Source organism: Arctopsyche grandis, chromosome 3 (assembly GCF_051622035.1).
Source record: "Arctopsyche grandis isolate Sample6627 chromosome 3, ASM5162203v2, whole genome shotgun sequence".
In the NCBI taxonomy this organism is placed as follows: domain Eukaryota; kingdom Metazoa; phylum Arthropoda; class Insecta; order Trichoptera; family Hydropsychidae; genus Arctopsyche; species Arctopsyche grandis.
The window spans coordinates 33,061,724-33,080,429 of record NC_135357.1 but is presented as its reverse complement, the minus strand read 5'-3'; the positions used below and the strand labels follow the sequence as shown (position 1 = coordinate 33,080,429).

General features: G+C 40.4%; 2 protein-coding genes across 2 annotated transcripts; one reads left to right on the top strand and one right to left on the bottom strand.

Annotated features, from left to right (window-relative positions):
• Positions 1-2,368: 2,368 nt before the first annotated feature.
• Positions 2,369-4,120, top strand: LOC143909559 (uncharacterized). The gene has a single exon (XM_077427602.1). The coding sequence runs from the start codon at positions 3,075-3,077 to the stop codon at positions 4,074-4,076; it is 1,002 nt and encodes a 333-aa protein (XP_077283728.1). The 5' UTR covers positions 2,369-3,074; the 3' UTR covers positions 4,077-4,120.
• A 2,270-nt stretch (positions 4,121-6,390) lies between these two features.
• On the bottom strand, positions 6,391-9,055 carry LOC143910027 (uncharacterized). Its single transcript, XM_077428365.1, has 2 exons — positions 8,722-9,055; positions 6,391-8,632 (listed from the first exon to the last, which is right to left on the bottom strand). The coding sequence occupies exons 1-2, from the start codon at positions 8,842-8,844 to the stop codon at positions 6,569-6,571; spliced, it is 2,187 nt and encodes a 728-aa protein (XP_077284491.1). The 5' UTR covers positions 8,845-9,055; the 3' UTR covers positions 6,391-6,568.
• Between the last annotated feature and the right edge of the window lie 9,651 nt (positions 9,056-18,706).

The following is an 18,706-nucleotide window of genomic DNA, read 5'->3' as shown; positions in this document are numbered from 1 at the left end:
TTGCCGGGCCGATAAATGGTATCCATATATAAATGTTAGCCTTGTTATCGATTAAAAGTGACCTGTCATGGCACTATTGCATATATGAAAAATGAAAATAAACATATGACTTATTCAAATTGAAGAAAATCATTCAATCAAACTACTATATGTATAATTCAACACGGAAGTCAATTTTCTAGATACATATAATAGTACTAAAAAAAAGTCATAATGAAACGGTTCTAATTAAGTCGATGCAAAAAATGAAGATCCGTTCCAGTTTTGAATCCATTTCCGTCAACTTTCAACATATTGATTGAAGTTTTATCAAATATCATGCAATATTAATTATAATTAAAAAAAAAAAACAAAATTGATACGCAATAAACCGGTTTAAATCAACTACCTGTATTTAACTTTAATTTCCATTAGATTTGCCGACAAATCTCTCATTAAACCGTTTTCGAAAAAACCAACTAAGATTTTTTGCAATTTTGTAAGCTAAAATGAGATAAATCCGCGGCCTCATGTGAGGGCATTTAAAAGACATTTCACCAACACTAGTAGTCCATTGCCATCGATCATAATAAAAGTAGAATTTGAGCGGTTGCAGTCGCGCAAACACGTGGCGAATTTTCTTTTGTGGTAAAATTGAACTCGCTGACCAAAAATTTTTAGGTCATCATTCCAACCAAGGTCCTACCAATAAAAAAGTGCTTTTTTTATATGCATTCGTTGTACACACGAGGTTAGGAGGACGTATCTAATGGGCTGCGTACTAAAATTGTGTGATTGCAATGACTCGTGACTTTTTGTTTCCCTGCCTCTGCATTCTGATTTTAATCGTATCATTTTTTTTGCATTTTAGAAATGAAGAAATACCTCTTAGCTTCGAGCGCGGTTTGGCTGTTGATGACTTTGGCGGTCGCAAGTTGCCAGGAAAAAGTCAAGAAAGACGGTAATTCCGAAATCAATATGACAAGATGTATGTTTTGAATATATTCTGATTCGTTTTTAACTGTTTTCAGACTTAAATCGTCAGGCAAGACAGGCTAATGCCGAAGAAATGGTTGAGAATATTCTGCAATGGCTTCAAGGTGTGTACAAGCAGAATACTCGGAAAGGTTTGTGCATCTTGTTTTTCAACATTTTCATACAATCAGCAGCAGCGAAAAACATATTCACATTCACCGCAAACGCACATTTACCGCAACGTAGCAAAATGCCAAATGTGCGGAAAGATACTTGAGTAATTAATGCACGTGTGAAATCTGTGGGGGAGCACTTGAAATTTGCCAAAATTAATCTTCAAATTTGTTGCATGAAAGTTTTTCTTCAAACGTATTTTTTTCTTTTGTTTCCCTTTTTTTATTTAATTCTCTTCATATAAAGTGACAATTTTTAATTTTCAACAGTATTATTCAATAGTACATATGTATATTCAACTGTAGGAAAAATAATTATCATATGTATATACATATAATATCGCTATTCTGTGTGTCTATATACTATATATATATACTATAATAGTCGTTTCTATAATATACTATAATGTACGTCACAGCCAAAACACTGCCAACAAAACGTATGAATGTAATACAAATATATACTGTTTGCTACTAATGTTTCCTCTAGGCTTATAGAGAGCGCTAAGTCTCTTAGCATTTACCGCCATCTATTCAAATTTATTTTATTTTATTCTATTGGTGTTTTATGTTGTTTATATGTAAGTAGATAGGTAGCTTTTACAATTTTTTTTTCATATTAAACAATTAAATATAAATATATTTAAAAGGTATTTGGAAAAAATTTGACTGAAAAAAACACCGGACTGACACTTTTTTTTTATTTAATAACTCATCGGGTACAACACTAGTCATATACATATATATCGACTTACTATAATAGTCGTTTCGATTCGACATATTTACGTCACAGTTAAAGCACTGCCAACAAAACGTACGAATATAATACGAACATAATAACAGATTAAAAAAAAACTTCTATATACGTTTACTGTTTGCTACCAATGTTTCCTCTGGGCAAGTCTCTGAGCATTTAGCGCTATCTATTGAAAATTTATTTAATTAATTCATTAATTCATTAATTTTTCTATTGGTTTTATATTTTTTCATATTAAATATAAATCACCGAAACATTTATTTTAATTATGTTTTTATTTAATAACTTAATATGCTATTACCCACACGATGATATTTCATCGGGCACAAAACTAGTATTTTATATTCAAGCATAAACAAAACAATTTTATGTACAAAATGCTTGAATAAGAAATTTTATGTTTGACAGCTTTTAGAATGACCCTGCACTAGCAGTCACCAACTTTTAAACACAATTTTATGTTCCTTTTTATTTTTTTCATTATTTAAGCAGTCAGACAAATAAAACATCACTTACCACTTCCTCTTTCAGCTCGTCAGGATAACCTCTACTTGCCTCCAGCTGGACAAAACGCAGAAAGCCCGCGTCCTTTCCAACTACCATCGTCCACACAGAGGCCATACAGACCGTCGTCGTCATCTTTTGAACCTTCATCAATAACTCCATTCCAACCCACTGGAGGATCGTCTTTCTCTACTTCGAACTCCCCATCGAGCCAAGGATACCCCGACTACAGCCAATCAGGCTACCCCAACACTGGATCCACACCCCAACCAGCTTTCATAAGCCCACAGCCAAACTTTGAAAACAGTCCTTCATCGATATCTCAGTTAGGCCTCAATCCTAGCTCATCCTTCCCCTCAAGACCGAGCTCGAGCTCCCCTTCATACGAATCCGACATTTCAACCTCGCGCCCTTACAGACCACCCCCATCAAAACCCCAAACACCTGGATACGATTCCGGATATTCTTCAGGATCCCCACAAACCCCATTCCGTCCTAGCAGCTCCTCATACCAACCGATTCCATCTCAACCACCCCCAAGCCCCAGCTACCAACCGAGCTCAGTAGGGTCTTCAACGACTAGTGGATACAGGCCAGCTCCCACCACTCCCAGACCTCAAATCACAGACGATGATGAAAACCATCCACCACACATTCACGCTATAGATGTGCAGTGCGCCAAAGACATGATGACCATCAATTTAGAATTCAACAAAATCTACAACGGCCTCATCTACTCCAAGGGCTATCACAACGACCCGAACTGTCACTATGTAAAAGCAAACTCAAACAACTTGAAATACACGTTCACTTTGAGTCTGAACTCTTGCGGAACAGAGTTCATAAACGGCTTCGAAACCCAAGGACAATCCTATCTCGAGAATGTGCTCGTACTTCAGAACGAAGAGGGATACCAAGAAGTTTGGGACAGCATAAGAAGCGTGCGCTGCTTGTGGGAAGGTAATCTAAACAAACAGTTGAGCATTGCATTGAGTGTCGGTATGTTGAATCAAGAAGTGGTCACCTTCAGCGGAGACACCGCTATGGCCAGTTTGGACATCCAACTGGGACGTGGACCGTTCGCTCAACCTGCAAATGGATTAGTGAAGATTGGAGAAACGATGACATTGGTAGTATCCATCACCGGAGATCCAGGCTTCGATATACAAGTCAAAGAGTGCAAGGCCAGAGACTCCACTTCAACTAATGTCATCAGATTGACAGACGAGAATGGATGTGTGCTGAAACCTAAAATCTTTGGAGCATTCCAGAAGACAAGAAATACTGGAAACACTGGAGCAAGTCTTCTGGCGTATGCATACTTCAATGCATTCAAGTTTCCAGACGTTATGGACTTAACTTTGGAGTGTAACGTAGAACTATGCAAAGTCAACTGCGAAATGTGTCCGGATCCTGATCAAAAGTTGGAACCAGGCAGGAGGCGCAGAAGAGATGCTTACTGGAACGGAAACGAGACCCTGGCAGATCCCATCAAGATCGGCAAAGGTTTGAGAGTCATCTTCCCAGAAGAGATTACGTTCTCTGAGCCGTTGGGTATCTGCTTGTCCCAATCAGGATTCTTACTGGGTGCTGCTTTCGTACTATCTGTCATGGTAATCAGTTCCATCAGTGCTGGTTGCATGTGGTTGAAACTTCAACGCCACTCCCAGTGCAAGGCTCACATGTGACAGCCACGAGATTCAGTATATATATATAGTTTGATGTAATTTATTTAAACACAAGACTGTACCAAAACTGTGCTGCTAACAACAAAAGATGCATAGAAGATTTTGGTACAGATTTAAGGAAAAATATCAGGTGATACCTTATGTAAATACACGCTGTCGATTCTGGCCGTATTTAAATGTTAACATAAGATTTTTACTACTTGTAATGCTAGGGAATATTTATACTCACAGATCTGATTGTTTCCGTCTAATAACTTATAAATTATGATATCAACGTTGCTTAAAACAAATACAGTATTTTTGTATGCACATATGTACATAATATTATAAAAATATATGTATTATTAAATAAAAAATAAAACAATTATCTGTAGTCAACACTGCCAGTAATTAATAAATAATTATGTACAATGTCATAAATTATTATAATTATTTTATTATAAGTATAATTTTATGCGAATATGTATTTTTATATGTGAAAAATAATAATGAAAATTACTATTTCATATTTTATTTATAAAATTTCCCTTTTCTACATACTATACACTGATGCGATTTTGTTACAATATACATAAATACATACATATGTATATGATACACTCCAAGTGTACATTTCATTCGTTCATAGACATCCTAGTTTATTTATACACGAACCAATCTGGCCAGTCATAATGAACACAAAAGAACAATTTCGCAAACGAACTAGTTTGCAATTTTAGTAGTACAATTTTGACACAAAAGAACAATTTGACAAACGAACTAGTTTGTTCATACACAAACTATTGGGCATAAGTGTAGGTATTCTCAATTGTTTGTCCCATCCTACATACATGTAGATATGTATGTATATACAATTTTGACACAAAAGAACAATTTGACAAACGAACTAGTTTGTTCATACACAAAATATTGGGCATAAGTGTAGGTATTCTCAATTGTTTGTCCCATCCTACATGTAGATATGTATGTATGTACATACAATTTTGACACAAAAGAACAATTTGACAAACGAACTAGTTTGTTCATACACAAACTATTGGGCATAAGTGTAGGTATTCTCAATTGTTTGTCCCATCCTACATGAAGATATGTATGTACATACAATTTTGACATAAAAGAACAATTTGACAAACGAATTAGTTTGTTCATACACAAACTATTGGGCATAAGTTTAGGTATTCTCAATTGTTTATACCAGCGTTTCCCAACCTGTGGTACGCGTACCACTTGGTGGTTCGCGAAAAAAAATCAGTAATGGCGGACATACAGGAATGAATGATTTACAATCATAAAAAAAAAATATATATTTTAAATTGACAAAATCGAGGTTTCGTATTCTCCAATTTTCTCCCCCGAAACTGGACCAATTTTGAAAAAAAATTCATCATCGGTATGAGAAAGATATTTTCTGTGCAACTATACGCGTATTTTTTTTTAAATCGACCGTTAAATAAGCACGCTGGACTCTTTTCGTGGGTTTAAAAGAGGCGATTTTATAGATGTTTGGCGGCTCCTAGCTACTATAAAATATAACTAATCAAAAAAATAAAACGATAGATGCATCCCAACGGTGGATATCCATAGCATATTAAAAAATAATTTCTCTAGTGCCATAATTGAGGAAGGGAGAAGTCTAATACGTTTGTATGGACCAGGGGCAGGTGTCCAGCCCTCTTAACGAAATAATAAAAAATCTTCTACAAAAAATCTTAGTTAAATAATCTTCTACCTGGAGAGGCTTATCGGGTGATATTCTTGTTCAGTGGCGGACTGGGATTGAAATCAGTTCTTGCCAGGAGTCAAAGGGGGGCCCACCCAGGGTTAAAAAAATTGTCTCTCCCCCCCCCCCATATAATAAAATTTTCCATATTGCGTCCTATTCTCACAAACGCATCTTTTTGTGGCACTAACGTGAAGAGCAAGCATTATGATACATTAATACGAGGCCAATTTATTGTTCAGAAATTCCACTAGGCCAAGCCAATGTTGGCCTCATGTTAATAGTTTTGTAATAGGCGTTCCGAGACAATTCACGAGACCAATATTGTCTTGGCTTAGTGGAATGCTTTAGCAAATTCGTCTCGTGTGAATTCAGTATTAGATCCATTTGTATCTTAGATTTATTTGTGCATATATGTACATACATACTGTTTACATAGGTTGTCCGATTTCATGGAAGTCATACTGGGATACCCCCCCCCCCCCCCCCCCAAAAAAAAGAAGATAATAGGATAATGAAGAATGTTTGCCAAAATTATCTCAATTTCATACAATAAATAAAAATTATAACATTTAAAATAAATAAAACAAGTAAGCCAACTAATAGATCTGTGTATTTAATTTTCAATTATAATTTCTCTTAAAATTATTTAAATAAACTGCAATGAGAAGAAATTTCATGAGAAGGGGGCGCCAGAAACACCATGGCACGCATGCAGCCAAAATGTTAAAAATTTTAACAGTACAAAGTATAATGACAATTTTTTACAAACCTACTTTTTTATATCTATCCCAGTATGCAATTTTTTATGTGTCTCGAGGCTAGTTTTTCGAATAAATGATGTTAGACAAATTTCACACTTGTAAGGCTTTTCCCTCGTGTGAAATCTCAAATGTGACACAAGATCATTTTTACTAACATATGATTTTAAACAAATGTCACATTTGTGTAGTTTTATCTCAGCATGCAATTTTATATGTCGCTTGAGGTTAGATTTTTGAGAAAATGATTTTAAACAAATGTCACATTTGTGTGGTTTTATCCCAGCATGCATTTCTTTATGTCTGTCGAGACTAGATTTTAGAGTATATGGTTTTAGACAAATTTCACATTTGTGTAGTATTATCCCAGCATGCATTTTTTTATGTGACACGAGGCTAGATTTTTGAATAAATGATGTTAGACAAATTTCACACTTGTAAGGCTTTTCCCTCGTGTGAGATCTCAAATGTGACACAAGTTGAATTTTTCGAATAAATGATTTTAAACAAATGTCACATTTGTATAGTTTTATCCCAGCATGCAATTTTATATGTTGCTTGAGGGTAGATTTATCAGAAAATGATTTTAAACAAATTTCACACTTGTAAGGCTTTTCCCCCGTATGAAATCTCAAATGTGTCACAAGACTATCTTTACGAACATATGATTTTAAACAAATTTCACACTTGTAAGGATTTTCCCCCGTATGAAATCTCAAATGTGACACAAGATCATTTTTACGAACATATGATTTTAAACAAATGTCACATTTGTATGGTTTTATCCCAGCATGCAATTTTATATGTTGCTTGAGGGTAGATTTATCAGAAAATGATTTTAAACAAATTTCACACTTGTAAGGCTTTTCCCCCGTATGAAATCTCAAATGTGACACAAGAACATTTTTACGAACAAATGATTTTAAACAAATGTCACATTTGTGTGGTTTTATCCCAGCATGCATTTTCTTATGTCTGTCGAGACTAGTTTTTAGAGTATATGGTTTTAAACAAATGTCACATTTGTGTGGTTTTATACCAGTATGCAATGTTATATGTTGCTTGAGGGTATATTTCTGAGTAAATGATTTTAAACAAATTTCACACTTGTACGGCTTTTCACCCGTGTGAGTTTTTAAATGTCCGACAAGTGTACCTTTTCGAAGAAATGATTTTAAACAAATGTCACATTTGTGTGGTTTTATCCCAGTATGTAATTTTTTATGTTTGTTGAGGTCAGATTTATTAGAAAATGATTTTAAACAAATTTCACATTTGTGTGGTTTTATCCCAGCATGCATTTCTTTATGTCTGTCGAGACTAGATTTTAGAGTATATGGTTTTAGACAAATTTCACATTTGTGTAGTATTATCCCAGCATGCATTCTTTTATGTGTCTCGAGGCTAGATTTTCGAATAAATGATGTTAGACAAATTTCACACTTGTAAGGCTTTTCCCTCGTGTGAAATCTCAAATGTGACACAAGATCATTTTTACTAACATATGATTTTAAACAAATTTCACACTTGTACGGCTTTTCATCCGTGTGAGTTTTTAAATGTCCGACAAGTGTACTTTTTCGAAGAAATGATTTTAAACAAATGTCACATTTGTGTGGTTTTATCCCAGTATGTAATTTTTTATGTTTGTTGAGGTCAGATTTATTAGAAAATGATTTTAAACAAATTTCACACTTGTAAGGCTTTTCCCCCGTGTGAGTTCTTAAATGTCTGACAAGTCTACTTTTTCGAAGAAATGATTTTAAACAAATATCACATTTGAACAGGTTTTCTCCTGTATGTGATCTTTTGCTTAACACAAGTTCGGATTTATTGGGAAATGGCTTTAGACAAATTTCACTATTCTTTCGGTGAATTGTTGGTAGTGAAGGCTCATCGTCCCATATTAAATCTTCCAATAAAACTTCTTCAGTCTTGATCTTCAAGCAATCATCTAACCTCAGTTGAGACTTTTCGTTGCTTCGAAAACAAGACTTTCGAAAGCTGATCAATAATTCGAGATTGGTTTTACACGAAAGACACACCGCGTCTGGAAACCCATCGTTTCTTTTAACCTGCAGATGAAAAAAGTAGGATCGAGCGGTGAGAAGAGTAAACCACAATAATTATAACCTGAATATTATAACCTATAAGCAGCACCGACCTGAATTTGACAGCAGGTCCGAATGCGTTGCTCCAGACGCTCTGGATGAGGACCTCGTGTGGAGCTGAAGATGGAGACGGAAGATTCGGCCGGAGCTGGTCCAAGACAAAGCCTGCACTCCATCGTCCCTGCACTCCATCAACTCTGACAGCAACGACTCGCCTTGTCGCCTTCGCCTTGCAACTTTTTTTGGTCTAAATTTGGTACTAGTTCGGTACTAAACGGATTACTAGTCAAATGTGAACCGGTCACGGTTCGGTGATTACTAGTCAAATGTGAACCTATTTCTGGTGAATAGTTCGTCGCCGTACACGGTTGCAATCGGTCGATGTGCGTTATCGCCTTATCGCGTTCGATATAACAGTCTCTCGTACAGAGTCAAAATTTTATTGACTCTGTACGAGAGGCTGCGAAAGAAGCTACACCTGTACCAAAAGAAAAACCAGACCAAATCATTAATTACCCCATGGAAATTAGACAATTGATTAAAGAAAGACGTAGAACAAGACGAGTATGGCATAGAACCAGAAATATTGCAGACAAAAGAGAATTTAACCACACAAGTAACAAAGTTAACCGACTTATTAAAGAGCACAAACAAAATTGTTTTGAAAAATATTTGGAAGGTTTGGGCCCTGCAGTTGATAAAAATCACTCACTATGGAAAGCAACTAGGAAATTCAAACGACCAATTCTACAAATACCACCTCTGAAAAATGCGCAAGGAGAGTGGATAAGAAGCAACAAAGAAAAAGCTGAGCTGTTTGCACAACACTTAGAGACAGTATTCCAACCGCACAATATTCAATCTGATGCTGATTATACACCAATGTATAAACCACAGCAACTAATCAAAACTGTCACCCCTATGGAAGTAGCTAAAGAAATAGATGACAATATAAATCCTAAAAAGGCACCTGGAATTGACGAAATCTCACCGGGACTATTCAAAGAACTTTCGAAAAAGGCTATTATCATGCTAACATACTTATACAATGCATGTTTCCGGCTCAAGCATGTGCCAGAGTGCTTCAAAACTGCTCAAATCATAATGTTGAAGAAACCTGAAAAGTCACCCGAACGAGTAACATCATACAGACCAATATCCTTGTTGCCTGCGATCTCTAAGCTATTCGAAAAACTATTATTAAAAAGACTCAAGCCCTTAACCGATGTTCCCGACTTCCAATTTGGATTTAGGTCGAAACATTCTACCATCGATCAAGTGCACCGTGTTATTTCAAAAATAGAGCAATCGCTAGAGGAAAAAAAGTATTGTTCAGCTGTATTTCTTGATGTCTCACAGGCCTTCGACAGGGTATGGCACGAAGGACTTATCCACAAAATCAGCAAGTCATTACCTGGAAATTATGTCAAATTACTGGAATCATACTTATCCGGACGCAAATTCAGAGTTGCTCATGAGGAGGCATTCTCTAACTTTTTCACAGCCTCTGCAGGAGTACCACAGGGAAGCGTAATAGGGCCTATACTGTATCTGATATACACTGCTGACATCCCGACAAGCGAAGAGACATTCATTGGAACATTTGCAGATGACACAGTCATTATGTCATCGAGAGAGTCACAGGAGGAAGCATTTGAACGCCTGCAGCGTGCACTGGACATCAGCAAATGGACCAAGGACTGGAAAATGAAACTCAACGAGCTAAAATCAATGCAGGTCACATTTGCACTGCGACGAAATAGTGTCAGCACTCAGACTTTCATAAACGGAATCCAAGTTCCACAAGCTTTGTCAGCTAAATATTTAGGACTGCATCTTGACTCAAGGCTTACGTGGAGGCATCACATTAAAAAAAAATAGAACAGATTCGAATTAAACAAAGAGAAATGCATTGGCTAATAGGAAGACACTCCAAATTAGACCTACAATGCAAAAAACTGATATACCAGGCAATCGTGAAGCCAATATGGACATATGGCATACAACTGTGGGGATGCAGTAAGCCATCCAATATCGAAAAAATGCAAAGATGTCAAAACCAGTTTTTGAGGATTATCACCGATGCATATCGCTTCGTCACAAATGAAGAGATCCACAAGGACCTTAAAATCAAAAAAGTAAAAGAAGTCATCCGAGAATGCGCCGGGAGGCACGAGTTGAGACTGCACCGTCACCCTAACATAGAAGCGTTGCAGCTATTGGACACAACTCACCAGCAGAGGCGTTTAAAGCGAAAAAAGTCTCACGAATTGGTGTTCTGAATGTGAGAGATTCAGAAGCCCAATTCACAATTTTGGGGACGGAGTGATGATTCCGTAGTGCCCGTACATGATCTGAAGAGCAACGATATCGCTGGTGATGATTTATCGGGAATCGATCAGATGGCACCAAAAAAAAAATGTGAACCTGTCACAGAACAACTGGTCGCTCTAGATCGGTCACTCGTGATCATCCGTCACGCTAAAACTGATCACGAGAAAACAAGTCACACGCTAAAACTGGTCACCAGAAAACTAGTCACAAGCTAAAACTGGTCACGAGAAAACTAGTCACACGCTAAAACTGGTCACGAGAAAACTAGTCACACGCTAAAACTGGTCACGAGAAAACTAGTCACACGCTAAAACTGGTCACACGCTGAAACTGGTCACAAACAAAAATTTAAAATTGGTCACACAAACAAAAATATTCTCAAATACGAAATTTTTATTATTATCGACTAGACATATGTTCGAGCCAAAGGCCCTCGTGGCCGTGGCCGTTGTTTGTGGTCTTCGTGAGGAGTTTGCGGGCATCCGTCAGCCCATCTGACGTTCGCATCGCTCGCATCCGAGAAGGTTCGCATGGCAATCGCTTTTGCGTTCATTTCACTTTGACAGATCGAATGTCAAATCACAGTTAAATCTTAACCCTCCAGAGACGAGAGATTTTTTTCATTAATAAAAGAATATTTCAACCATATTTCTTTGACAAATATTCATCTTAATCAAGCAAAAATAATAAAAATAAATAAATAAAAGCGCTTTCAGGTAAAAATCCATGTAGCCATATGGCTACGCTCGTCGTTACAGGGGGCGTGTCAGTAATTCCGCGCGACAACAGATCGCAATACGCGAGACGAATATCCTGCCCTCCAAAATATTTTTAGATAAAAGAAAAAAATCCAAGATGCCTTTAGTTATGTGCTTAGTCTATTTATAACCCTATATTTTTTTTTCTTCATAAAATCAATTTTTTTTTTTTTATAAAATCAGTATATTTTGTCAGATACAAAATATACCTGCAAGCTAAGGGTTTGAGTAAAAACAATAATTCGGTGAATTGTTACAAAAATACCACACCCCAAAACATCGGAATTTTGACCAATTTGACCAATACCACACCCTTAAAAATAATCATTATATATGTAGGTACTTTGAAGGACCAAGGAGAAATAAAAAGCAAACATTTACATAAAAGAAAACATTTATTTAATATATATGATCTAAATCTCCATCAATCCATATGCGTGTTTTACTCGCTTCGTAGCTCGTAAAGTTGTAGTTTCCTCCGACTTGTCTCCCTCTAATTCGCATTTCTGCATTTGCAGCAAGTTGACGACGACTAAGATTATTTACAAGACCGCCATCATCTTCTTCGGCACTGTCTTCATCGGTCAATACGTTCGATTCGGGAGGACAAATAAATATATCCGTTTCCATCTCCATCTCCATATCGAGCAAATCGTCATCGTCAGTACCAGGTTCTTCTAACAAATTTAATATGTCTCCAACAGTTAAGTCTTCATTAGATCTGAAATGGGCCCAAAAATTGGCGTTAGATTTTGTGTATATATAACAAAAAAACACCAAAAACATCGAACAGTAATCAAAATAATTTGACACGGGAAAAGACTAGCGTAGCCATATGGATACGCAAGCATTTGGGATTGAATTATAGCTATACAATACATATTTGAAAGCACCCAAGTATGTACATTTATAGCACTACACATTGACATAATAAATGTATTCATAAAAGTAATGAAAGGCATTTAAAAGTTTAAAAATAAATGCACTTACGTTTTCGAACAGTCCATTTTTGGTTAAAAATTTCAACCGCAAATTGTAACTCCTCTCTTTGTTTCTGGTAGCTGTTCCCTCCACCGTAGCACACCAATAAGGGCGCGATCACACAGCGAGGGAGCGGTATGCTATACGCGGGATATTTTTTTTAGATAGTTTTAAACACACACAAAATGTAGGATCATACCCGGTACGATACGCCGGATCTTACGGGATCGTGCGGGATCGGAGCGGTCTCGTTGAAATTCTATAGAATTGCTTATACTAACTTGACGGTGATATATAGTAATTCGTCGACCCTCGGACGACGCTTGACAGTGATCGATAACGGTGTATCCCAAATTTTTTTTGACATCTCCTCCCAAGCTTCATTGCGAATGTTTTGGTCCTTATATTTTACGGATCTGACGTCATAGACACATTCGTACTGTCGCACAACTTCTATTAATTTTTCTGACATTATGAACTGCGATGTACCGATATTATGAACTGCGATGACCGAGCTCAAAAGACGAACTGTTTGCAGTCACCACTTTCTTGAGTATAAAAAGTATAAATAAAAAATACTTTGTTCTTGATATAAAATAAAGTAAAAATGGGCTCTCTTTAAAGGAACATGTTATTGTATCGACATGTACATACATTCATACGGAAATGCATTCAGTATCAATTAGTTACAGTCCATATTGAGTGCACTATAGCCCTTTACGTAAAAAACATCTTTGTTCGTTTATCTGTTGATGGTATTAGGGATTTAAGTACGTATTTAGTTTTTGTACCAAAAAACTTGAGTCCATTGTCTAGTCATTTCTGTTTATTTAGTAACAATTGGTTCCGGTAAACAATTAGTGTACTACATAAAACCCTTTATGCTGAATACATCTTTGTCCGCGATCGCAGAGTTTGTTTATGAAAGTATCGAATGAGTATTTAATTCTTAAACCTACCCGGAAACATTGGTCAATTGTTGTTATAAACCGGACACTTGTTTGTCTATTTTTGTTAATTGTTTACTAATTAAGTTTAAAACTGAATTATTAAACAATAAAAGCTTGAAATCCTTAATGTAATTTGTATTTTCTATAATCTTATTATTCCAACAAGTTCGCTATATTTTTTTGCAAATATGGGATACACCGTTATCGATCACTGTCAAGCGTCGTCCGAGCGTCGACGAATTGGTATATATCACCGTCAAGTTAGTATAAACAATTCTATAGAATTTCAACGAGACCGCTCCGATCCCGCACGATCCCGTAAGATCCGGCGTATCGTACCGGGTATGACCCTACATTTTGTGTGTGTTTAAAACTATCTAAAAAATATATCCCGCGTATAGCATACCGCTCCCTCGCTGTGTGATCGCGCCCCAACTGTTAAGCGTATCCAAAGGGACAAAACTCGCGCAAAAAAAACCGTAATCAGATATAAGTGGGGGCGCTGGGGAGTTGGTTTCGCCATTGCATATACTGTTGCCGTATGGCTTCGCACGTACTTGGAGGGTAATTCACCGCGGCGCTAAATGAACCGCGGGAAGGTCTATGAAAACACCGATTGTGTACTAACACTAAGAGGATCCTTTATTTATGTTCACTTGTTACAATAGTAATTATATGTACAAAGAAGATCGTTTCTCAGCTTCGGAGCGACGAATTCTTTCTTCTGGAATAGTCAAATGGGACGATGATTCATTCTGCATGTTTGTACAAAAGCGATGATTATGCCATCGTAAGTCTTGGCTATTGTTGTGAAATATGTATGCGATCATATATATAAAAAAAAATTATATATATATATATATATATTTTATTTTTATATATGTGTATAATATTATATAATAAAAATATAAAATAATTATTTTAAACTGATTCAGAGGTAAGTGGAGTCAGGTCGAGGTACAAGAAAACACGCAGGCAGGTTCCAGCTATTTATTGCTGCTCGTCCGGTGGAGGTCTGGATCCGAATGCCACCGTTCGAGAGCGCACCATACTTATAAATATTCAGCGCTCAGCGCATACACGTTATGACACGTAAACAAGTATAGTCATTGGACAAGGAGTCGGGTGCAGCCTTTGGCCGCAACACCCGACTCCACCATTGGTCGGCGTCACCATGACGTCACCGGTCTACGGGGCGTCTCTCTATGTAACGTTACATAACCCCCTTCTTAAGAGAGATCGTCCCGATCGACCCATTAATTTAAAGTTACACTTAAACAATTACAAAACAGTTACATACAATTACAAAACAGTTACATACAATTACAGTCAATATTCGACGGCCTTATACCTTGCGAGTCTATCCAGGTGCACTACCATTAATCGGTTTGAGCCGTCGAATTCCCTGCGTATCCTATAAACTACGTCACTAAGTTTGGTCACTATGGTGTATGGTCCTTCCCACAGCGATTGCAGCTTTGGTGAAAGCCCTGGAGTCTTGGCAGGGTTGTACAGCCATACTCGGTCACCTGTTTCGTACGCCGGTTCGGTTCTGCGGACGTCGTATCGCGTCTTCATACGGCTATTCTGCATCCGGAGGTGGGCTCTGGCGAACCGATGTACCTTGGCCATGTCTTCGGTCAACTTCGTGGTATATCGGTGTGGATCCTGAGGTTCACTGTCTGGTGGAGGGCCCCCCATATAGTAGGTCCGCCGGCATGCGCAGTTCTCGTCCGTACATCATGGCTGCTGGTGATGCTCCTGTCGCATCGTGTTGGGCCGCTCTATATGCCATGAGGAAGTGCGGAACCAGCGTGTCCCAGTCGTCCTGCTCGTCGTTGACGAACTTCGTCAAGTGCGCCCGCATGGTTCGATTGAGTCGCTCGACCATTCCATCGGACTGAGGTCGGTATGGTGTTGTTCTCGTTTTGTGTACGCCCAGCCGGTCCAGTGCCTGACGGAACAACTTCGACTCAAAGTTTCGTCCCTGATCAGAGTGCAGCTCGTTCGGGACGCCTAGCCGCGTGAACACTTGTTCTACCAGGGCGTCTGCTACGGTCTCTGCCTCCTGGTTCGGTAGTGGAATCGTTTCCGGCCACTTCGTGAAGTAGTCCATAGCCACCAGTATGTATCGGTTTCCTCGTTCGGTGGCCGGGAGTGGACCCAGAATGTCGACTGCCATTCGTTGTAGTGGCGTCCCCGAAAGGTACGGTTGAAGTGCCCCGCGATTCCTTCGGTGTGGTCCGTTGTGGGCCCCGCACTGTGCGCATCGTTCGCACCACTGGGTGACCTCGATTCGACACGTCGGCCAGTAATATTTTTGGCGCACGTTTCGGTACGTTTTATTGATACCGAAGTGGCCCCCCGTGGGCACGTTGTGCATCTCCCACATGATTTCGGGTATCTTCTCAGTCGGCACCACCAGCTGCTTTGTGTGACGTGTTCCCGCGGTGTTCTCCCATCTCCGGTACAGCTTACCGCCTTCCACCTCCAATGCGTCCCATTGGGTCCACAGTATTTTCAGTTCCTGCTCCTCAGCAGATACTGTTTCCCACGGTGATCTCGTTCCGGCGTTCTTCCACTCGACGATTTTGTCGATCGTCGAGTTTGTCATCTCGTTGGGCAAGATCCCTACGAGGGCTACTCGTGCTTCCGGTTCTGCGGGTTCTACTGGTTCCGTTCGGGCCGAGTCGTTTTCTTGATCGGTTGTCTCTGCGCGTGAGCATTTGGGACACTCTTCCGTACACGGCCTTCGCGACAGTGCGTCCGCGTTCCCGTGCTTTATCCCCGGTCGATGAATGATGGTCACATTGTACCGGCCCAGAATTTCCAGCCACCTCGCCAGCTGGCCCTCCGGTCTTTTGAAGTTCTTCAGCCACGTTAACGCTGAGTGGTCGGTTCGTAACGTGAACTTCGAGCCCGATAGGTAGTGGTGGAAGTGTTGAATGACTTTAATTGCCGCCAATAGCTCTTTTCGGGTCACGCAATAGTTTTGTTCGGGTTTGTTCATTGTCCGGCTGAAATACCCGATTACTTTCTCCACCCCCCCTTGAACTTGAGACAAAACTGCACCGATGCTATGTTGACTGGCGTCGGTGTCCAACACATATCGCTCTCCCGGCTGGAGATACGACATAATTGGCGTGGTAGTCAGCGCTTCTTTCAACTTTTCGAACGCTTGTTCGCACATCGGTGTCCACTTGAACTCGCGCCCTTTTTCCGTTAGCTGATGGAGTGGTTTCGCGATCTCGGCGAAATTGCGCACAAATTTTCGGTAGTACGTGGCCAGTCCCAGGAAGCTGCGCATTTGGGTTTGTGTTTTCGGAGTCGTCCAGTCCCGCACGGTTTGGACTTTCTTCGGATCTGTCGAAATTCCTTCGGCTGACACTCGGTGTCCCAGAAATTCGACCTCGCGGCAGCACAATCGACACTTGTCTGCATTCAATTTAAGGCCGGCTGCCTGTATCCGTTCGAACACATTGTTTAAATGCACCAAGTGTTCGTCGTAAGTTTTGCTGTGCACGATAATGTCGTCTAGATACACGAGGACATTGCTTATGTCACCGACCACTTTTGTCATTAACCGTACGAACGTCGCTGGCGCGTTACACAACCCGAATGGCATCACTTTGAACTGAAACAGACCGAACTCTGTTACGAACGCTGTCTTCTCGCGGTCTTCCGGGGCGACCGGTACCTGCCAGAATCCGCTCTGCAGATCCAGTGTGCTGAAGTAGCTCGCTCCGTTCAACTGGTCGAAAGTGTCGTCGATCCTCGGGATGGGGTGTGAATCTATTTTGGTGACGGTGTTCAGTTTCCGGTAGTCCACGCACATCCTTAGCGACCCGTCCTTTTTGGCGACCGGAACTACCGGTGACGCCCACGGCCCGTGCCCCGGTTCTATCGCGCCCTGCTTCAGTAAGTCGTCGATCATAGCGCGTACTTCCTCTTTCCGTGCTAGCGGTATCCTTCTCGGCGGCTGTTTCATCGGCTTCGCGTCTCCCACGTCGATGGTGTGGACCGCCTTGGTGGTCCTTCCTTAGTCCTTCTCGTCCCGGGCGAACGCTTTCTGATTTTCCCGAATCATGGTCTCGAGGCGCCGTTTCTCTTCTGGCAGAATATCGGCCCTCTCGAGTAACGCCGTGATCTTCGGGTGGGGTACTTCCCCGCGGATGCTCTTGACAATAGGTGCGTTTTTCTTCCCTTTCTCGCGTTGCACGCCCCTGATGATACACTTCTCCTCTCCGCCCAACTCGAACGTAGCTCGGACATGTCTCAGTGCGTCCAGTCCCAACAATATGGGATCCTGGATATCCGCCACCGCTACGTTCCACGGAAACTTTTCGCCCTGCAGATTAAGGGTCACCCGTATCCATCGGTGGATCTTGATGGTTTGGCCCGCCGCTTGCCGCGCTCTGCTGTAATGGCCCTTCACGACGGTGTAATCCTTAGGAGGGATCTTCGCGAACAGTTCCGGGTTGATCACCGTGATGCACGCCCCGGTGTCCCCCACCATTCGACACGGCACGCCTCCGATCTCTCCTTTCACGACAAACGACCGGCCGTGCCGCTGCCGTCCAGTTTGTTCACTCCGGGTGTTTTGCGTGCACCGGTGATCGGTCTGACCCGTAACAGGCCGATCACTGCTTGTTTCCCGAAGCCGCCTCCTCGTCGTCGTCTTCCTCCTCGTCGTTCGTTGGCTCCAGCTTCCGGACTCTCTTCTTGCGGCACAACCGGCTAATGTGTCCCGTTTGTCCGCAGTTCCAGCACGTTGGAGTGGTAGTGGCTGGTCGCGCTGTCTGGTCCGATGACACCCATCGTGGGGGTCGCACGGCCGGTCGAGATGGTCTGAACGCTCCCGCGTCGGGACGTACTGTTCTCGACGTTGGTTGTGCCGACCGTTGTTCCTTCGCTTCGAAGATGACGGCTTGTCGTGTTGCGTCGGCTCTGGTTATCACGTCCGCTGTAGTCGGGGTGATCCGGAGCGCGCCAAGTTTGGCCCGTAGACTGGGGTA